The following is a 23,885-nucleotide window of genomic DNA, read 5'->3' on the forward strand; positions in this document are numbered from 1 at the left end:
CTGCTTTAGATGGCTGAGGCCTGTGGAACTCTCTGGGGTGGGGTGAGAGGGATAAGTGGGTGACATAGGGTGAAGGACAGCAGGATACATGGCCCAAAGAGGACAAAGAGTGGGTGTATGTATGTCAGCCTTACTTTCTTCTGTGGAACACAAAAGAAGATATTTTTATTTTTTGTATTTATTTTTTTGGTGGGGGGCAAACAGTGAAAGTCAGTTGGGTCCAGTGTTGTTTGGACCCACTGACTTTAAATGCATGGACAAAAACTGTTGATTGTCTTATGTAGTGTTTCACAGAAGAAAGAAAATCTGACAGGTTTAGAACAACTTAAGTGATTAAAATATGACCCTTTTTTAGTATTTTAAAGTAGTCGAATCATGTAAATATTTAAATTTTTACTTTTTTTTGTTTCTTGAAAAGCCAAATTGTTTACAGTATTTGATTGGACGATCTTTGAATGAATTATGAAAGGCTTTTTTCAATTTTACATGTTTTCAAACTAAGTTTAAAAAATAAATTCTAACATATATATATTACATTTATGGGAATAAAGGCATGACATTTTGAAGTCTTTTACAACAATAAAATAGTAACATTACAAATTAAATAGTAAACGTCATTGCACACTGATTCCGAATTTTTTGCATGCGTTTTTTCGTATTCCCCATCCTTTCCTATCAAAATGCATGCTACGGATGCGAAAACGCAGAAAATCGAACCTGATCCGAATTTTTTTCACAGTGTGCAAATGTGATTGACACAACATGCGTTGTATTTATTTCTTAACATGCAAAAATTTCGGACGAAAATTTCGGACTCTGTGTGCAGAGACCTTAACAATTAAAAAAAAAAAAAAGTAAATTTAATGTTGTTTTAAAATCTTGTTTTAGGGTGGTACTTATAAGCTGGTGTATTGTCAGATAACTTAATTTGAATTTAGTTTTTCATATTTTAGACATTAGCCTAAATCTAACAAAACTAAATATTGTTAGATTTATGCTCAACACAAGAAAAACTAAAAATAAACGTAATACTTTGAAACTGTTAATATTTTTTAATTCAAATAAATTGAATCTTGAAATCTTAAATCTTGAAAAATAGCATATTTGCATATTTGCAAAATTGGCATATTTGAAAAATAGCATATTTGATTTTTTTCCAAAATAAATGAACATTCCTATTTTGTAGTACCTGCTGCTCAATGCAACCTTCCAAAGAATCCCAGCATTAGAAAAATGATTTTTACTTGTTCACACTCTCAGAAAAAAAGGTTCAAAATTGTCTCTGTGCCCTGGTAAAAAGGTGCATGTATTAGGTGCATGTAAGTACCTTAAAAGTACACATTAGTACTTTAAAAGTATTAGTGCCAAAAGTGTACATATTAGTAACATTTGAAAAGTTATTGCCCCAGGAATAGTTTTGCACCTTTCTTCTGAGATACCTGAACATTACAGTCTGACTTCAACAGATTGACCGATCAGCATCTTAAATGTTTGTTTCTCTCCCCCTCCTCCGCATCCATCCACCCGTCAGAAGCGACACACTCTCAGAAGCTCAAATCTTCCAGCTCAATTCACAGCACTTCTGTGCATTTGCTCTGGAGTGTGCATTACCGCGCCCTCAGTCTCTCTCCCTAACAAGGGAGCTGCTCTCTCGGTCTGCTCTAATGGGGGAAAATGAGAGCGCATAAGGCTCCGGCAGCTCTAAAAGAGATTGAGTCATCACCCTCCATTCAGCGCCACACTCATCCAATTTGGCCCCCTTTGTCACAGAGTGCAAAGGATTTTAATTGGTTGCATCGAAACATCTTTTCCTCACCCTCTGTGAGGGCTCGCTTTTACCGTTTGAGGTCTTTGTGGTAATCACGGATGTTTTTGCGAGCTTGTTATGTGGCATGCAAGTACTTGGATGTTGGATCGAGTGCACACACATACGCGGCTAGATGTCTTTAGATCATCAGAGTGTTGCAAAGAGCTCTAAGAGTGACGAGCAGCTAAAATGAATCAGGCTCTCAAGACAGAGGGAGGTGAGCGAATGCATGAAAGTAGACAAAAAACTGACTCTGAAATGCCCCTCTTCCTCCTTAGTCTCAACCTCGTAAGTGTTGAGATCTTTATTACACTGTTAAGAGCGTTGGAGCTGGGTAATATATTTGCAATATACTGTAGTCGTGATTTTGATGATGATATAAAATTAGGAAACATTGTGATTTAATGCAGTCTTTATTTAGCCATTAAGTTTAAAGAGCGTGTCATTAGATTAGATTTGCCGTTCTTGGTCTGCGACTCATGAATACAAGACAGCTGTGAAGTAATGTCTTAAATATTGTAGCAAAAAGCTTCAGACGAGTTCAGTCAACTCATTTCAGATATAAAACTTGGATTCTCTGATTGTTCAACACACAAATAGCTCATGGAAGTCCCTGCATAGCATTTGTCCACAATTGTTAAAAAGTTTTGGGTCTGTGTATTTATGTATTTTATGTATTTATTTTGTTTATTTAATGAAAAATGTATACTTTTATGCTGCAAGTATGAATTAAATTGATCAGGCAAGACACTTGTAATGTTACAAAAGATTTCAATTTTAAATAAATGTAACTATAACTTTGTTTATCAAACAATCCTGAAAAAAATGTATTACAGTATCCACAAAATTAAGCAGTACAGCTGTTTTTAACATTGATAATAGTACATCGATTTTTGACTGCTGAAAATCAAAGGAATAAATGACATTTTAAAAAACATAAAATAGAAACAGATATTTTAAATTGCAATAATATTTCATAATATTACCGTTTTATTGTGTTTTTGATGTCGACAGTGCAGCCTTGGAAAGAAACCTTGGAATAGACTTATTTTATAAACATTTAAAATACAAACCAAACTTTTGAATGGCAGTGTATTAAATGTTCTATTAAAAATATATATGTAGGTAAATATTGCTGTTTATTTAAATGTATTGCAAACTGGATGGAACCTTTTTTTATTCGATATTTAAAATATTACTTAATTATTATAATTATACTAATAATTGTCATTAAACCTTTTATGTTTGCTGTAGTGGCTGTTTGCTTGAAGTGACATTCCTTCTGACTAAAAAAGTTTCATAGAAAACACATTAATATTAATATTTGTAAATCCCAGATATCATCAAAAAGCTAATAAAAAAAAAACATACTGTATATATATTTATTTACCTGTATTACCTGGATTTTTGAGGGGTTATTATGCATGCAGAATGTGTGTATGAGTTGTTCGGGTCTGTCTGTCTGTCTGTCTGTCTGTCTGTCTGTCTGTCTGTCTGTCTGTCTGTCTCTCTCTCTCTCTCTCTGTCTCTCTGTCTCTCTGTCTCTCTGTCTCTCTGTCTCTCTGTCTCTCTGTCTCTCTGTCTCTGTGTGTGTGTGTGTGAGACTGTAGGGGGTTGATGAGTTGCTCTGCCTCCACTCCCACTGCTCAGGCAATCTTGTGATGAGACCGATGGCCAAATGCTTTGATTGACAGCTGTCTGTCATCTCTAGGGGGAGATGTCAGTCAGAAGGTTTGCTATCCGCCAGACCACCCTGTCTCTGGTTCTTTTCTTTGCAGTCAGTGCTGCATAAACGCTTTTTGTGTGTGTGTGCGCGCGTGTGCATTTCTTTTGCAGAGCTCGTTTTTCTTACTTCTCAATTCATTCTAACTTTGCTGCTCTTCACATGAACTCTTACATCTAAGTGTGTTGTCTGTCTGTGCTGTTGGCTTGTTTTACACTCTGTCTGTAGCTTACAGCATTGTTGCTGCTTTGTGTCTGGAAAATGAAGCTCCTTATATTTCTGTCAGCCCCCTCTCTCTGTGTTTTCCTCTGTTTCATTTCCCCCTCCCCATTTCCTCTCTATTTATAAGTTAGGTGAATAATAAGCTTCTAACATAGACTGTTTCTGCTTACATCTTCAGGAGTGTTTTTGTGTAGATTGTTCGGATGGATAAATAAATAAATAAACACACTTCCTATCCTTCTTTCTTCTACTATATTCTAATATACTAATTATTAATATACTCATTTATACTAATACTTTCTTCTAATATGCTGTGGCAAGTTGTCAACCCTGAATTTAGTGGCTCTGTGGAGCTTTAAAGGGATGGTTGACTGCTTTTTTTCTAGGCTTGATTGTGTTTATGGGGTGCAGTCAACGTGTTAATGCTTTGTTTAAAAAAAATAATTTTTTTTTTACATACTTTACATTCATTCTACACCGCTCTGTCCCTTCTCTTTAAACGCTCCGATCACTTCCTGTTTTTATGAAGCGACTCCCTCAGAAATACTCAATGATCTCAGATTGGTTAGCTGGTTCAGTGTTTTGTGATTCGCTAGCATCTCAATAGGATTCAGGTCAGGACTTTGACTAGGCCACTCCAAAGTCTTCATTTTGTTTTTCTTCAGCCATTCAGAGGTGGATTTGCTGGTGTGTTTTGTATTATTGTCCTGCTGCTGAACCCAAGTTCGCTTCAGCTTGAGATCACGAACAGATGGCCGGACATTGTCCTTCAGGATTTTTTGGTAGACCGCTGAATTCATGGTTCCATTTATCACAGCAAGTCTTCCAACTCCTGAAGCAGCAAAACAGCCCCAGACCATCACTCTACCACCACCATATTTTGCTGTTGGTATGATGTTCTTTTTCTGAAATGCTGTGTTACTTTTACGCCAGATGTAATGGGACACACACCTTCCAAAAAGTTCAGCTTTTGTCTCGTCAGTCCACAGAGTATTTTCCCAAAAGTCTTGGGAATCATCAAGATGTTTTCTGGCAAAACACCACTGTATCTGTTAAGCCAGCCAATAGTTGATTTTTTTATTTTTTTTTAATGCAAACCTGTGTGTAAACAGTCGTTGTTTTTGTAGTTTGGTGTTGGAAAATAATGGAGAAATTACACATTGTATCTTTAAGGACACTTATAATTCTGAGGTAAAGAATTTGAAATTCAATGTGAAATACTATTGGCAAATCTGATTAATTTATTCGCCTTTTTCTGCCTTCCGTCTCTGTTTGCTGTTTCTGTACTCATCTTTGCTCCATTTATTCTTTTTTAAAAGCCTTTTTCTCTCATTTATCTCCTTTTCCTCACCATTCACCACGCTTTCTCGTTCCCTCTCTTCCTCTCCTCCTCCACCTCCGCTTCCTCTTCCCTTCCTGCTTCCTTTCATTCCCCCGTCTCTCTGTCCCAGGTGTACATATGGTGTTGTAATATCATTCTTTAGATGGAAATGTATATGTCTTGCAGGCTTCAGTCTCTGCTCCTCTATCTCACCCTCCCAGCAGGCCGACAGAAATCCCCTCTTCCATATCCTCCCTCTTTCCCTCCCTCTATTCTATCCTTCCCGCTCTCCCTGCGATAATATAAATGATAATAGCAACTCTATCAACCTGCCCAGCTGGTGAGGCATACTGGGTAATGTCTACAGCCATTTGTTTGTTTATTTCAGAATATTTTTTCTTTATTTATTTCTTGGTAGCGGATTGTGTGTGTGTGTGTGTGTGTGTGTGGAATGTGCTGTGTACGTATGCAGCTTTTTGGCCACATTTTGGGGTGGATAATGTGGTGGACAAACGTTTTGTCATTTTGGAATATCTACAACTTTGTCAAAACGTAATGTATCCTGTCATATAATGAATGTTGAGTATATTCAACAATGTTTTAATGGTTGAATATATTTAATTCAAAGTATTTACTTTTGTGCTGCATTGATGAAGAACTTGACTCCTTATCCTCACAGAGCCCTGCAATGGATGTGTAAACAGTGTAATACACACACACTTTCTCCCTAACTGCAAGGTTAAATCAAACCTGGAGGCATCTGATGCTCTGCGAGACTGCAGTGATATAGCAGTGGCGGATGTGTGTATGTTTGTGTGTTATCATGCATGACTTCACTATTTGGTCGCGTTCCCCACTGCCATTGCTGAGGGCAAGATCACATTTCACCCTGCCAGACTATTGCAACCCTGTATTTCTCTCTCTCACTGCAGTCAGCAGTGTTTCAGTGCCAGTTGTCAAAAACATTGCTAACTGGTTGTATTGAAAGAAAACACGCTCTGAATCTTTTGCTTTGTTATTTGCGCCCGTTCTCCTCTTTCACACACAAAAATCCTTTTAAGTGGATGTACTGTAAGTATTTAACAAAAGCACCACGATTAGCCGGATGCAGTCGCTGCAGTTGCGTGAGCCAAAGACTGCGGAGCCAATAGAAGGAATTCTCCAGACAATAATGAGACGACTGAGGATGAGAGAGACTTACGCACTTATTCACAGGAAGATGTCCTGAGGGAGTGACGTGTGCCTGCCTGCACGCTCTGATAGCACACTGCTCCGTGCCAAACGGAGTTTCCAAAACGCCCCTGCTGAAAGAATCTGTGACTCTGCCACTGCAAAAAAAAAAAAAAAAAGCTATGTTGACTCTGTCTAGAGGGCAATAAAGACTGCTGAAGAAATCCGGTGCTTCCTTACTCTTGTGACCACTGGCATGCTGCAAAGATAATCTTTATCAGAATGTTAAATATCAAATCAATGTGTGTTTTCCATTGGCAAGTCAGTTATGTACTTTTATAATATCAATATTTTGAATTTGCTTTTATTTTTATATTAAATAATAATGTAAAAAATCATTTTTTTTTTAAAGCCAACAATTTTGCTTTAAGGTTTTAAATATCACTTATACAGTGATGTACGGGGGGGGTTGAAAGGTTTGTGTGTGTTTGAAAGGTTAACATGTAGCGTAACACCCTAACCTGTCTTACGTAGATCAGTTCAATAGCGCTGTCCGATTCAGAACATTGTAACCTTCAGTTTGGTGCCTGCAGTGATGGAGTTACAATCAAAGCAATTCATCTCCTTTCTCATTTCCTCCCACTTGGATGGGGTCAGACTGCCAGGAATCAGGTTTGTGTGTGTGTGTATGTGTGTGTGTTGTGCAGGGCGGTGTTAACTATGTTTGCAAGTGCATTTTTTCAGAGTGGGAGGCAGAGCAGCAGTTTGGAGCTCTTTATACATTATTCATTATGGTGGGTAAGAAACAACACCCTGGAGTAGAAATCAAGAGGGAGAGAAGCTTCTCTTACACCCAGTATAACCCACAAACTTTTTTTTTGTGCCTCGAATCCCTCTTGAGATTATAAATCCATTTATTAGTGAATTAGGGGGTGTTTTTTTTTTTGCTAGTATTTTTTTCTCCACTCATAACTCGTGGTGGGGTCCAGAAGTGTATTTTTTTCGACCATGTAAAAAAATCTGTGAAAGATTTAGGAAATTTCTAGGTTGCCAATTATATAAGCAAATTTGACCTTGTGAACTCCAGAAAGTGCTTTATGCTTCAATGGAGCAAAGAGCATCTCACCTGATGATCATGTTCTCCAGCATTTCTATTACTTTTATTTTATTTTATTTTAAACAGTTTTTTTAATTCCTAATCTAGTCACTAGAACCCTGTTTAAAAAACAAAAAATGTTTTTTCAATTAAGTTTTTTTTTTTTTTTTTACTTAAATTGTAATGCTGAAATCATTTGTAGTTTTATGTGTTGTGTATTATGTAATTTCTGTAGTTTTAATTTGTTTTTAAATATATTAAATTTATTATACAAAAGTCAATATAATTAATAATTATTCTTAAAGCTATATGGTACACACACAAAAAAATACTTGACAACAAGCTCTTTTTGTTTAAGAGTGTGATTTCCTTTCCTAAAACTGCCTTATTGAGTGTTGAAAAATCCTCCATTCATATTTTCATTGTCGCCTGTCTACCTTGCCATAGCCTATGGGTTACCACATACACACTGAATTGTGCTGGCTATGTGTCTAATGTGAGTTTATGTTAGTTTTTTGTAATTTCCTTCCATTCGCCATAATTTCCTGTCATCTCTACACTACACCTGTCAATAAAAGTGGCATGAAGGCCAAATATAGAATGAAAAAAGGGGTCACACATCTGATCAGGATTGAATCGTCTGTACACAGTGTAGTCAAAAGGCTGTCAGCCGTCTCACACAGCATGTCACAGTACAGTTGTCCGCGATCTTTAATGAGCAGTGTAGCTGTCACTTTGTCTGAGATCAAAGGATTTTTACCGAGATATCTTAGTTTTATTTCATGCCAGTGTCTCGGGATGTCTGGAGTAGCAGGCGGAAAGAACAGCCTGAATGACAATAACCCTCATCGCTTTGTCAGACACATGAAGAGGACAAGTACCGTCTTTGATCAGCACCACAAATTACACTGTAATTTTGAATCACGGTATAAAGACGTGACGCAAACCGTGTGAGTGTGTGCTACTGCATGTGAAGAAAGAAAAGCAATCATTATAGGAAAAATAAGGTTTGTTTGGGTTCTTGGTTGATGTATTGAGAGTCTTATTTGTCCGATGCTTGTTTTTGACGTGATGGAGCTGTCAGTCCTCGGTGGGGGATTTTGAGTGGCAGCTCTCAGCTGTTCTGTCATCGTTAATCATCTCTTAATCAGAACGGCAGGAGACGCACTCGCCCATCTAACTCAGTCTCTTACATTCAGGACAGGAAATAGTCTTGCAGTTTATAGGAGGTGTAAAACAGCATGTGAAAAGTGTAGTATGCCCAAATTTTATGAAACGGTAGGCAAAATGACCTAATACTTTTGGCGAGATTCTGAATACATATACAAAGGATAGTTTACTGTCCCATGAAGCTATGGGATTGGATTCATAAATGGTGGTCAAGCAGCGCAAGTTGTAGGTCACATGACCGTAACATGGTGGATGTATTACTGTATGTCCGGATTACATTTAACAGTCGCAAAATAAATATTTATTTAAATGGGTTACCTACCCAGTATGTGATTTAGCGGTCTTGAGAGAGTACCATTGTTGTATTATGTACATTATAGTTAATTCCATGAGCTTTTTAATTTTTTTTTATGATTAAAATATATTAATCCTTATTGTGCCCCTACAAGAAAACAAACTTACATATGTTATTTTATTTTTGTTATATTATATATACAGTAATATTTCCTTATACATTAATCAATTTTACCTTTTGAGAATATGAAGGAAGGTTGTGTCAGATTTACACTACAAGAATCATTGTTTTCATCAGTATTATGTTGTTTTCCAACATGAATATCTAAATGAAAAGCAAAACTCATAAGCTATGAAGAGTTGTTTTCAGAGTTGCCAGTTTTGCTACAGAAAAATTCTTGTTTTTAGCACAACCCTCACAATTTTTAACTAGACTTGATCAAATTAAATTAATGAATATTGACAGTGGAATTAAGACTGTTCTGTAAACATAATTTTAAACATATAAAAAAATAATTTACAAATCATGTTGTTTCACCTCTCAAACAAGTGTGTTTTGCGTTGAGGATTTTTAAATAGTGTTTGCTCATAAATGTTGAATACTGTTCCTAAAGTGTTGAATTTGTGCCGGTTGTATCTTGGAGTTTGTCTAACCAGCATTGAACACACAATGGATGGTTTTGACATTATTCTGACAGCAGGAGAACGTCTTAATCAAATCTTTATCAGCATGTTCAGACAGTTATCATCACCAATCTGTTACACACTCAGGCAGAAGAACTTCAACTCACAGTTTTCTTTTAATTATTTACAGTTTCTGTCTGTCTCTTTAGCACCTTCCCAGGTTAACGAGCTGCGAGCGGAGAAGGTTGAGCAGCGCAGTGTGACTCTGGTTTGGAGGGAACCCGCCGTATATCCCAACAGCAGCCGCACTGAATACGAGATCAAATACTATGAGAAGGTACGGTTACATCCTCTGTCCTCTCCACTAAAGTACTGAAGCTGTTATTAACCTGCATGTGTGTACAGCCACACTAAGCAGCAGCTTCCCACAGGCCTGTAGCTCATTGATCATTCAGTCAGATGCAGTAGCTGCTTTAAAACATGTAGCTTCCAGACATGTAGCTGTTCAAACTCCTGCCAGGATTGAGGAAAAAAAAACATCTCTCTTTTGCAATAATACATTTCTTATGACCACTGAGTGCATTCACATTCAAAATCTTCCACAGATTATAAATAATAAGCAGATAACATGTAATGTAAATGACTTGAATGATTGTTTGGTCGGTTTTTTTATCTCCAGGAAAGGGAAATCAGGGAAAATCAATGCAAACATGTCTGACTGCATAACAGCTGATGTCAAGACCTTGTCAATGATCTTCTTATCTCATGTAAATTTGGGGAGTTTTATTGATTTGCAAGTAAACGCTTAAAGCAAGTTTTTGCAATGAGTTAACTTTTAATGGCTTATGTTTTGTTGTCCATACAAGCATTTTTCATGATTTTTATTATGATTTTATTTTATAATTTTTTTAATGAAGCTTGAAAACTGTAATCGAAAAATTTTAGCATGCTTTCATATTTATAGTTGAAACCTGCAAAATGCTTTTTATGTATAGATTGTGTTGTTTGACCCTTGTCTCAAAATTTTTATTTTAAAATATGAAAATCCATTGCTAAAAAAAAAAATCATAAACCACTTCATTATTTATTTGGTGAAAATTTATATAGTTTTTATTATTTTTATTTTTTTAAGTTCTATATATTTTTATATAAAAAATATTTTAATGCAAATTACATTTTTACCTGTGGCATAATTTCTGGCACAACCAATACATTTTATTTATTTAATACATTTTTTGAAAGAATGAATACTTTTCAGCAAGGGTGACCGTAAAAGCATTCTTTTGACCTTTCTGTTGATCATAGAATGCTTAAAAACCACATCATCATAAAAATATTTTTTCTTTTCCTCATTGTTAATAATGAAATGTTACATTGAAATGTTTCTTGAGAACCTATTCTATTATTATTCTATTAGAATAATTTCTGAAGGATTGTGTGACACTGAAGACAAAAGCAAAAGACCATATTGTTCCAGAAATGTTAAAATATCGTCTCCATCACTAGCCGGATTTCCATCCAAAGTTGTGAATTTAACTTATGCGCAAAATTGGAATATCGCATTAAACATTTGTGAACAAGTACCGTTTCCATCCAACTCACACACAGCAAAGAGAACAAAATTGTCACTTTCTGGTAAACTGGCACTAAATAGCCTATAGAAAACTAGGATAAGCTACCGAATATAATTTTCATATATGAAAAATTACTTGCGCCTCAGAGCAAGCAGACGAAGCACAATAAATGCTGCTTTTTGGGAACACAGTCATGTAAGACAATTATACAGAAATACTTTGACAGACTTTGCTCAGGCATTTCAGAACGACCATAACAACATTTCAGATGCTTTGGAACGAGATCAGTCCGCTGCTAGTCAAGTTATCCTGACTTTTTTTGTTGCGCTTGGAGGAATTTACTCGCAAAATGCATTTCCATCTCCCATTATTCGCATTAACCCTTTTTCGCACAAGTCAAAAACCACCTCAGGCAAGCGTGTAAACTTTTTTGCAAATTAACGGATTTTTATTTGAAATTTGGCGTTTCCATCACTCGTTTCTCATGCGAAACTTCAAAATGCACATTAAAACAGGGTGATGGAAACCCAGCTACTGTCATTTACTTCCATAGTTATTTTATGGACATATTTCTGTGTTCCTTCAGGACCAGAAAGATCAGAGTTATTCCACGGTGAAGACAGCTGCCACCAGAATCAGCGTCAACAACCTGAAAGCAGGCACCACCTATGTCTTCCTCATCCGCACCTGCTCCAGCCCAGCACTTTCTTCTCTTTCCTCCGCTCCTCTTTCTTCTTCCTCCTCCTCCTCCTCTTTGTCTCCATCTTCCCCGTCTGCTTCCTCTTCCTCCTCCAGCCCTGTGGCAGCTGTGTCGCCCCCTCTGCTTGACTACGGGGCGTACAGCGCACCGCTGGAGCTGCAGACACTAGGGGAATGTGAGTGTGTCTCTTTGTTTTAGAAGTGCATGTCAAATGAATGTGTGGTGCCATTATTTTAGGAGCAATATGAGCAGCCCCTCAAACTTTTTTTTTTTTTGGTTTATTTCACGATAGTACACAAAATGTGTTGGCTTTACAGTGAAACAATGACTTTAAAGTGCAAATGCTTGCTGTCATCTTTAATTTAAGAGGACACATTCATATTGAATGAACACTTTAGAAGGACTTTCATGTGTGACCTCGGCAGGCTCCTTCATTGTAGCACACAAACAAGTATTTGAGCAGCTTTAGATTATGCAGAACAAAGCTGCCATGTTTGGTGCCTGGTTTCAAACCATTTGGGCTGGATAAGCTTCATTCCAGATCCTGTCTGGTATCGCTCCACTGTGCTTTTGCTCCTAACAGCTTGGGGTTTTTTTCTCAAATGTGAAGTGCTCCGCTAGGTCCAAAATGTTTGATCAAATAGGATAGTAGAAAATGTTTCACTTCTCAGCCCTCTAAAAAATATTTTTAAGCCTTTTAACACTTAAAGATGGAGCATGTTTATTTTTTGGATAGGACCTTGTGGTCAAATAATTTAAAATTATATTTATAAAGTATATTAATATATTATATGACATTAATTACATTATTATATGACATTAATTACATTATGTATGTATGTGTGTGTATATATACACACACACACATACACACACACACACACACACACACACACACACACATATTTATATATATATATATATATATATATATATATATATATATACACATACATATGTGTGTGTATATGTATATATATATGTGTGTGTGTGTGTGTGTGTGTGTGTGTATATATTTACATTTATGCATTTAGCAGACGCTTTTATCTAAAGCGACTTACATTGCATTCAAGTTACAGTTTTTACATTTTTATCAGCTCTTGCTTTCCCTGGGAATCGAACCCATGTATGTATACAGACAGACAGACAGACAGTCCCCTCCATAAGTATTGGAACAGTAAAGACAAAATTGCTCTGTTGGCTGTGGAGTCAAGACATTTACAAATATGATTAAAAGATAAATATGAGACAAAACTACAAAATGTCACATTTTATTATTAGCCGTTTCAACACATACATGTTTTACCAAATAAAAAGAACAGCACTTTTAGAGTTTCATCCCCCTATCTGATGTGAGCATAAGTATTGGGACAGTTGAACATAAGGCCGATATAAAATATTAAAAGCTATTATTTAGTTGCAGATCCCTTGCGCACAATCACAGCAGTGAGTCTGTGACCCGTAGACATCACCAGACTCTTGATCTCATCCTTTGAAATACTTTTCCCAGACTTTAATGCAGCCAATTCCAATTGTTGTTTGTTTTGGGGAGTTTCTGCCTTTACTCTCCTCTTCAGCTGCTGAAATTCATGTTCAATCAGATTTAAATCTGGAGATTGATTTGGGCAATCTAAGACTTTCCATTTCTTTGCACTTATAAATTCCTTGACTGAACTGGCAGGGTGTTTTGGGTCATTGTCCTGATGCAATATGAAGCACTTCCCAATGAATCTGGTGGCATTTTCTTGAATATTGGTAGACAAGATGGTTTTGTACACTTCCAAATTCATTCTGCTACTGTCGTCATACATTAAGTCATCAGTAAAGTTGAGAGGGCCTGTTCCAGAGGCAGCCATGCATGCCCATGCCATGACACCACCTCCACCATGCTTTACAGATGAGGCTGTACGCTTGCGATCATTTGCAGTTCCCTTTTTTTCCTCCACATTTTTGCTTTCCCATCACTTAGATAAAGGTTCATCTTTGTCTCATCGGTCCATAAACACAGTTCCAAAACTCTTCTGGCTCACCTTTGTGCTTTTTTGCAAACTCTAATCTTTCCTTTCTATTTTTGTATCATCTGTAATTCTGTGTCAAAGTCTCCTGAGGACAGTAGATTGTCAGAGCATCACCCCAGATTTCTGGAAGTTGTTGGTGATTTTACAGACACATCTTTTAGGGTTCATTTTCACAGCTTTTATGATTTGTCTGTCATCAACTACTGTTGTTTTCTCAGAATACAGAAGTAATGGATATAACTGATACGACACAATCCCTGCTTTTAATATCTGAAGAATTAATGCAACAGGACACAGCTGATCACTTAGAAAGACCTGTGAGGCAACTGTTCAATACTTATGCTCACATCAGATAGAGGGATGAAACTCTAAAAGTGCTGAACTTTTATGTGTTGAATCACCCAATAATAAAATGTGACATTCTGTAGTTTAGTCTCAAATTCATCTTTTAATCATATTTGCAAATGTCTTGACTCCACAGCCAGCAGAGCAATTTTGTCTTTACTGTTCCAATACTTTTGGAGGGCACTGTGTATGTGTGTGTGTATATATATATATATATATATATATATATATATATATATATATATATATATATATATATATATATATATATATATATATATATATATATATATATATATATATATATATATATATATATATATATATATATATATATATATAAAATAGATTCAAATAGAAAAAAAGCTATTTTAAATTGGAAAAATAATTCACAAAATTAGTGTTTTACTATATTTTATTTTACCAAATAAATGCCACCTTGGTGAGCATACGAGACTAAACATCTTACAGACCCTAAACCTTTGAATATTGTAACTGTAAATATAAATAATATAGCATATAAATTTAAAGTGCTCACATTCACAAAATGCAAACACAGAACTGAATAATTCAGTAATACTCTAAAACTAGTTTCTTCACAATTTATGGACTTACAGTAATCTTGTATGTGCATTCGCTACTGTCTTGATGTCGCCGTTGGTGAGGCTACTGTTTCACTTGTTGATTTTCAATGATAATTGAATTTCACAGAAAAAGGAGTGCAAATAAGTTTACCTTTGTTAAATGTCCCATCAGGGTTTGAATTCTAAATAAATGACTCGTAAAAGGGTTTTTTTCTCCATTATTTACCAATAAAAAAGCTGCTTTACTAGGAATCAACTTTCCATTTGAGAGCCAAAGTGTTTTTGCGTAACTGAAAATAGTTCAACTGTGTCCAGATGGATAGAGTAGGACCATTTGGAGGAAAGTCTTAACTATTTAACTCACAAAAATGTATTCCCATTAGGATCCTATCAAAATAAATAAGGAAAGACTTCAAAGATCAATCTTCTCATCAAGCTCCAGTGCTTTTAGAGCACCGATAATGGTTTGTGCCATCGTGAATACTAACCAAATCTTTTGTTTGTTTTTGTGTGTGTTTGTTGTGCAGTGGCCCTGGCCTCTAGTGAACAGAGTCCTGTGGTGATCATCGTGGTGGTTTCGGTGGCTGCTCTCATCATGTTACTGACTCTTGGAGTTGGATTGCTCATCTGGAGAAGGTATAACTGCTATTTCAAGGCGTTTTACAAAGACTGGCCCATCAAATGCTTTCTGCAATCACCACTACAGAACAAATCTGCAAGGTTATCAGTCATTATTTGCTGAAAATGATCCTTTGCATGCTCAAATCTGGCCCGTCAAACATCATTGGTTCATGACCGTCTCATGATCTTTTGTTTTTGGATGAACTATCCCTTTAACTGAAATAGGATATGGTTGCACTTTCAGTTTCTGCTCCCTAACGGCGACTTGACAGTTGCATCAGCAAAAGCCTTTTTCTACTTCCATGGTCTGAGAAATCATCCATTAGAATGAATCAAAACACATTTTTCACATACACAGATGCTCAAACTCATCCGTCATCCCACAGGAGAGCTTGAAGCCTCGTTCCTCTTTCTGAGAGGCACAATGGCGTTGTTAGCTTGTTTGACTAGCAGCGCAATTGCTCAATCCAATTTCACCATGATTGTGAGATGTGTGTGTGTTTGTAAGGGCTGCCTCTCCCAGCAGGAAGTGAAGGTGGAGAAATATGAAGAAAGACATGCCTTCTGCTGCTGTATTGTTATTTAGACAGATCTCTCTCTCTCACTGATCACATAGACAACAAAACCGTCCCACATGAACAGAAGTGCTCCCGCGACACACGAGTGCACGTATGCAATACATGAGGAAAATCACCATTTGTGTGTTTTCACAAGGTCATCAAGTTCTTCCAAAGTGGGACATAAAAGAACCCTACATTTATCGCTGTGGTGTAGTGGTTAGTGTACATGTTGTGATGCTCATACGGATGGTGCAGGTTTATATCCTGATTCAATTATCCCTTTACAATGTCTTAGTGCCATTAAAAAAGGTGTTTATGCCACGTGGCCATGTTAATTGTTTTAGAAGATTATCGTAATAATGAGTTCAATCTTGAAATGGGAGTAATTTTTATTTTATTAATATTACGACTTTTTCATTTCATTGTCACACTTTTCTTTTATATATATTTACTACTTTCCTCGCATGATTACTTTATTATAATTTTGCCTTTTTTCTTAATATTACCACTTGTAATGTATGACTTTATTAGCAGTTTTGGCTTTTTAAAATATTATTAGTTTAATTTTGTAATTGTCAGACCTCTGTTGTGTGTGTCTTGTGTTTCCACGTGCTCCCTGTGTTTCCCTGCCCATATTTGGTTTGTTTCCTGTCCTTGTCTGATGTGATTATTAGTTAAGGCTTGTCCAGCCGTGTTCATCTCATTATCTATGATTTACCTGTGTATTTATAGTCGTGTCTGTTCAGTGTAATGTCGTCTGGTCTACTCGTTACTCCCCAGTGTTCCTGTCTGTGTCTGCCTTGCCTTGTCCTGCCCTGTCCTGATGTCGACATTAAAGTCTATTGTTTGAGTTTACGTCCTCGTCTGCGTGTCCTTGATCCTCCCTGCTGTGTGCACCGTGACAGTAATTTTACAGCTTTATTATAATAATTGATTTTACAAAATATTACTACTTTCACTTCATGACTTTATAGTAATTTAGACTTCTTCAGATTACTACTACTTTAATCTTGTAATATTACAAAGATTTGTAACTGTTATCTTGTAATTATGACTATTTTCAACCGTGACGTTATTGCAATTTTTACATTATTTTCAAAATATTGCTACTTTAATCTTGTAATATTATGATTTTGTCATAATTGACTCAAAGTACTATTTAATACAATATTATAAAATATTATCTAAACTGCTTTCATAATTTATTGCCATTTGGGCTGTTCAAAATATTACCACTTTAATCTTGTAATTTTACAACTTCACTTTCTAATCTTTGCCTTTTTTCTATTTTCATAAAGGCCTTATTATATGAGATTATTCTCATACCAGTATGACTTTATTCTCATAGTGCTATGACTTTTTCTATCTTACTTTTTTTTACATTGTAAACATTGAGAAAGCAATGAGACAGAATCTGCCATTTTTTTTTTTTTTTTTTTGCGCTGATTTTTGAATAAGTTTAATCATGGTAAAATGTGTTAAATTGAGTTGAGAGTAATGCAGTCTTATAGGTAGCTGAAAGCAAAGCAGGGAAGGTTGGATACATAACAGTTTGTGAATGATGACTGTTCCAATTCTGAGGAAATCTATGGATCTTTCTGCTGAGTTTTTCCATGTACGGATTGCATGTGCCTGGTTATTTCATGCGCACACAAGAACACAGGTGTGACATACTCTAATGGATCTCTGTGCAGCTGCAGTTTCAGGGGAGGGAGTGGCAGACAGAAAGCACACGCTCCTATAGCTCTCCATTAATCAGTTTGATGAGAATGGATTATATTGAGCCGGTGTGAAATGGTTCTCATTCATTCTCAACCACACACAACGGAGTGTTGGCTTAGCCTCTGTCAATCTCACACACACACACACACACACACACACACACATCTCTTTCATATGCACTCACAAACTTTATCATCATCTCAGACATCAACACAGAATCCAGTTGCATGTCATCTAACACACTGAAAAGAGCAGATTTATCGACTAGTCTCTGATAAAGGCGTTTATATTGGTGAATGATGTGTGCGAGAAAGGCATATTAGAGACATTGGCGTTTATCAGGTGTGAAATTGTATTGGACAAACAGAAAATGGCTGACGGCTCAGTGAATTTAGGCACAAACCTTGCTTGCCTGTAGTAGTATTTTATCAGTAACTGTACATTGAAAGAAAGTGATAAGCACTGAAATGGTCAAAAATGTCAATCTGCATGGAAATAAAACACATTGACTTCTAAAGGCACTTTCTGTCATTTCTATTAAATGCTTCGTCCCTTTGCCACAATAATGTTGCAGTGTATGTCTAAGTTAGTGGTTAATTGGTTAATAATTGCCATCTTATGTCATTGATTTGTTTCATAGCCCTAGTTTACACACATTTTTCAACATCTAAATCTTTACACACCAGTATCCATGCATATCAAAACAGTCTTTCAGGTCTCTCAGGTTCTGTGACTCGCTGTTTCTGTCAAATCAAATTGGTTTGTGCAGGGTTTGTTTTTGTGGATTCATTTTGTCCCAAAAACTCTGCATCTGTTTTTGTCATTCTATTTCAGGAATAACATCTTTTATTATTAATAATACTCATTTACTGACATGCGTACACACGGTCAGTGGATTATTGGTATTTGTGGACAGCCTTTCTTCCGCCCCTTTATGTACATTTAATAAACTTGCATCGTCTGAAGCCAGTGGGCTGTGTCTGTGACTGTGTTTGAAATAAAAGACTAGCATACTACCTACTGTTTTTTTTTATAAAAGAAAATTAGTATGTAATAGTATGTGAAGTTGGGAACAGCTGGGTTCTGGAAGTAAAAATCTCATTCATTTTCTCTGTACGGGGATTGATTTTAACAATAACTTAAACCATTAAGACCAACTGTGAGTTATGAGGTTGTTGATTGATGGTAAATGCTTTTGTTGAAGCCATCAGCCCACATTATTTCAACTTATTTTTAAAATAGTTTGGTTAACGGCAGAACTCGTGGTGAAAACAACATTACCCTATGACAACACATTCCGAGATGACAGCACGTTACGTTCAATTTGGTGCTGTTCAAGTCCTCGGACTGGGGATTATCCGACTGTTTCTATAGCGACAGTCAACAAAATGAACCCGCTTGAATGTTACTGGCAACTGTAAAACACAATACAAGTAACAGTTGCTATGCAAATGCGTTATTACACTTTTTAATTATTTCTTTAGGTTGTTATTACATGGATAACCTAGATGTCTAACTCTGTGCTTCATGTCTTCAGTTTATGTTCACATTACTTTTGTATTGGCAAAAGTCAATTACACGAATATTAAAACATAAATATTACAAAATAACTGCTTAATTAAATTTTATTACTGGAAGCGCCGCCAGGGACCCTGGTTAACATAAAATGCAATGTATATATATTTATATATTGTTTTTTTCTTTCTCTATCATTTTAAATTTTTGATTGTCATTCACAAGGAATAACATTGTAGTTATTTCCCTCTTTAAAGCTATTAAGTATACAGTCCTGTACCTTTGTCTTTTTTATCTGATTTTCAAATACTTTTTGCTTTAAATCATAATTTGTAATAGCTTATGACTGTATAACAGACTTTTTTAATCCTTGGAAAAAATAAAAGGAAAATAGCCTACTTCTAGACCCAAGGATACTAAAAAGCAGATATATGCAACAAAGACTGTTTTAAGTTATGCTATATTCATTGTGTTATCCGGTTTTCATTTATTTATTGCTTATATTTTCAATCCAATTTTTGTGTAAAAAAATTCAAATCCAATCAGTTTCAGCTATTCCAGTAATTTAGTGTTAACGTTTAGATGCATTTTAAATCTGTTAGATGTTATATAATTGTTTTTTTTGTTTAGTTTTTTTGTATGTTTGTGTCTCGGGTCTGATTACATTGAGAATCTTCTGCAGAGTGTTTTCATCCACACACACACACACACACACACACACACACACATACAAAGCTCTAACATGTTCTTCTCTGCGGTCGCTTCTTCCTGCCACTCCTTTCACTTTTCAGTCACCTTCACTCCTCTCTTCACCACTCCTCCTCTCCTCTCCTTGTCTTTTGATGCAGACCATCATAATAGCTCTCATACAGGGTTTTAAAAGAAATGCTCTTTTTTACTCCTCATTGGTTTTGAGGGCTATTTGTCCTTGTATTTCTGTCAGAGAATAATCTTAAAAAGATGAAAATTAACATTTTGTCATCGTTTACTCACCGTCACATCAGTTTGAAATGATGTGAGGATGGAAAGATGATGATAGAATGTTAATGTTTAAGTAAAGTGTTACTATAATTCCTGAAGTCAGGTGGCATGATAGGAAGTGATGTCGTCACTTTAGTGAGTAACTTCCTATGAGGACAATAGTGAGAAGACTACTCTCAGGCCCTTCCTCCCTCTCTTCCTTTAGTGGCTTCTCCAGACCCTCCAATGTAGCTCCTACTCGTGTGGTGCTGCTCTCTACCTCCTTCTCTACTCTTCCTCCTCCTCCTCTTCCTCCCTCCTCGCAGCTGTCTCCCAGGTACAGGCATGCCTGCGTTTCTCCACTACCCCTCCTCCCTTGCTGCTGCCTTTCTCTTCATCTTCCTTCATCTTGTTTGTCCCGTCTGTCTCACCACACCATTTCCTAACAGAGGCCGTGTTTACACCTGCTGTTAACATCCTTAAGAGGTGGTCAGCTGAGACTGATTGCATGACCTTTTTGTTATTTTGAGAGGAACCCAACAAATGCAGCTTTTGTGTGATAAACATGATCTATTGGTGTCAGGCATAACAGAGATGTTTTGAGGACTTTGTATGGGGCTTTTCCATTTAATCCGATCAAACGTTTTCTTTTAAAGCCAGTCAGAGCAAAGTTCAAAACTCTTTTTGTAACAAAGGGATGATCACTAGCTAAGTGGATGGCCTTTGTTGTCAAATCAGGATGGACTACTGTTTACAGCCTTGATCTTAGGAACGTGTGACGTATAATTGAACATTTAAAAATTCATAATATTTTTTATTAATAAAATATTTTATTATATTAGTTTTATATTATTATTATTATTGTATTATTTTATATTAATATATTAACTTCTGCTAATTCAGTGTAATGAAAGTGAATTACAACTGCCCAAAACTCAGAAAATGAAAACAGCACCATAAAAACACATATGGCAGATGCTTTTATCCAAAGCAGCTTACATTACATTAAAGGTATATATTTTGTCGTCAGTTCATGCATTTCCTGAGAGTCAAACCTATGAACTTGCATTGCTTTGAGCATCACAAAAACATTTTGGACCCCGTTTACACCTTTATTAATCACTGTCCAAAAGATGTGAGGTGTAAACATGGTCGGAGAGATCAAATCCCAGCAGTCTGTGTATAGTCTCTCCTACCTGCATGTCTTTCTCTGTCCGACGTCTGTCTTACCTTTTTAGAGTAGATTGTGAATGCTCTAATCAGACGCCTGCCAGCACACACATAAAAGTTGAAAGTCTGTTTGGTGTGCACCCTCTTTCTACTCAAACAACAGCACCCACTCTAGCAAATAACATGAAGTCTCCAAAACCTTGTCAGTGTCTCCTTTTGAGTGCTTTTCCACCCCTGCTGTGTGTGTGTGTGTGTCTCTATTCTCTAATCCCTTCCGTGGTGCATGTCTTTCCCCAATGTCTCCGTGTCACACTAATCCACGTCGTAAAATCGCCCAAATGCCATCAGATCCTGCGGCGGCCTGATTCTTCTCGCACTAGGACTATGTCAGAGCAGCGGTTCACCAGTAAATCTCTACATTTACTCACCGTGAACAACAAACCTGAGATAAAACCTCATGCATACTTTTAAACGAATGATTTGAACTAAAAAGTGATGTACTTTTTTTTTTTTTTTTTTTTGTCTTAAAGGGATAGTTCACCCCAAAATGAAAATTAGCACTTTACTATGACTTTTGTACAATCACAGCCTTTCTTTTCAGTGTAATGAGTGTGAATGACTCAGAAAAGCACTATAAAAGTGATCCGTATGACAATAGTTTGGACAATAGCTTCTGATCAATGTTGCATCATGATTCATTTTTCTGAATCAGATTGATCTGGTTCTCAAGACCAACTCATTGGAGGGGACAGTTATTTATAAATCAAGACTTGAATTTGGTCTGGTCATCAGACAAACCTATTATATGACTTCAAAACACTTAAAATGTAGTTCATGAAGGATACAGGCCACTTATATGGTGTTTTGATGGAATTAATCTTTATATTTATCTTTGAAGCGTTTAAAATTTCTCCATTTGTAAAGAAAGTCATATATAATGACAGATTGTTCATTATTGGGTGAACTAATTCTTTAAACAAACAATTCTGATGAAAAACAATAAGCAATAAGCTCTAGGGAAATACAAAATTGTCGTCTTAAGCAAGTTCACTCAGTTATACATTTTTGTTTAGACGGCAGTACAGACATATTCGTAAATAACTTTAATACAAGTTGTCATTTTAAGTGCTGTTTTGTCATTTCCTTACAGCCGGTAGCGGCTGCATGCTGAAATTTTCTTTTATTTTTATTTTTTATGGTCGTTTTATGCCTTGTTTTTAATGACTTGTCATTTCTTGTTATTTTTTTTCCTCACAGACATTGTGGCTACAGTAAAGCCAGCCAAGAGGGGGACGAGGAACTTTACTTCCAGTGTGAGTATCACGTTGTGTTTCTGCGCACACATGTGCATCCATTCCACAAATCAATGGGACTTTCGGGTTTGTTTCTGAAGGTGGTAATGGATATAGCTTGTCACAGACAGAGAGCTTAGGTGGGAGAGAAAGGGAAAAAACAGAGTGGAAAATAGAGTGATCAGTGATAAAGAGAGATTAGGGACATATAAAGTGGCACTGCATTAACATCTAAGTCCATGTGCGTGCCTTTACACCAGCCAGCCTAATGCTCCAGTCCATTAGCATGTTTCAGACGCCCTCTGTGATGGTAAGAGGGGGAAGGGCATTACCAGTCTTTGAACAAAGAAAGATGCCATATTACTGCTGAATCCAGTGTTGAAGAACATTTCAATGCATACACTGTTACTTTTTTGAGGATAACATATTAAGTTACTTGTGCACTACTTTTTATTATTGCCAGTTTACTCTGATCTCCAGAATGGAAGCTGTGTGGATAGATTATGAGCATTTTTAACATTGAAAGTGAGAAAAGCAGATCTATATTAGATCATTTTTTTGTCTCCTCTTTACAGTCTTTATTAAAAAAAAAAAAAAGTGGCAAAAATCTAATTATTTCATTAAAAAAACAGCTGTACAGTGCTGGTGATGCCCAGTTACCTCTCTTTCTCTGCCATTTTCCCTCAAACCTTTCTAAACTTTAGCCAGATGTTAGCGTTCTGTTTCACGTAAATTAATATTCATGTGTGCACGTGCATGCATGTGATGTGTGTGTGTGTGTGTGTGTAAGAATGTCAGAGCAGCAGTAGTTTGGTGAGTAATGAGCGTCTGTGCAGAGCATTCGTGCAGCTGAGGCATTAAATCTGCTGAAACAATGAACACTGGCGAGCTTTTGCGTTTGTTTGTGCCAAGTCTTACAGCATATCAGTAGAGTGTATGAAACTTAGATTTGCATGTCTTCATTAATCTCTTATACCCTGATCTATAGTATTTAACATGCAAATATGCACATTATGCCAGGATAGACACATATGCAGGAGGAAGACTGCCATAAGGGTCTATGGAAGAGACACAGATTTGTTTATATCTTTCACGTTGCATATGATAAATATTCATTTTGTTTTTGTTGAATAACACTTTCCTCTATCAAAACCAGATTCCTGATGAAAACGTGATGACTCCTGTCTTATGCAATTAAGCATATATATAGACCTATAACCTATAGCCCAGATAAAATACAGATTATGTGTATTTTCATTCATTGTCAGTGTTATTATATACTTGTTTTTATGTAATAAATGTATGTGCTGCTCCTTTAAGGACAGGCATGCCAGCATAAAAATAAATTAAATGAAACTGGTATGTAATACAAGAATTATAAAAAAAAAAAAAAAAAA

General features: G+C 36.2%; 1 protein-coding gene across 1 annotated transcript in view; it reads left to right on the top strand.

Moving 5' to 3' along the window:
- The window catches only part of LOC306885021 (ephrin type-A receptor 7-like), a 134,589-nt gene that overhangs the window by 100,974 nt on the left and 9,730 nt on the right, over positions 1 to 23,885 (top strand). Inside the window, exons 6-10 of the mRNA XM_079441331.1 lie at positions 9,637 to 9,764; positions 11,588 to 11,876; positions 15,176 to 15,284; positions 20,253 to 20,363; positions 22,454 to 22,509. Coding sequence (XP_079297457.1) covers positions 9,637 to 9,764; positions 11,588 to 11,876; positions 15,176 to 15,284; positions 20,253 to 20,363; positions 22,454 to 22,509 — 693 coding nt within the window. The remainder of the gene's footprint in view (positions 1 to 9,636; positions 9,765 to 11,587; positions 11,877 to 15,175; positions 15,285 to 20,252; positions 20,364 to 22,453; positions 22,510 to 23,885) is intronic.

Source organism: Barbus barbus (genome assembly GCF_936440315.1).
Source record: "Barbus barbus genome assembly, chromosome: 19".
Taxonomy (NCBI): Eukaryota; Metazoa; Chordata; class Actinopteri; order Cypriniformes; family Cyprinidae; genus Barbus; species Barbus barbus.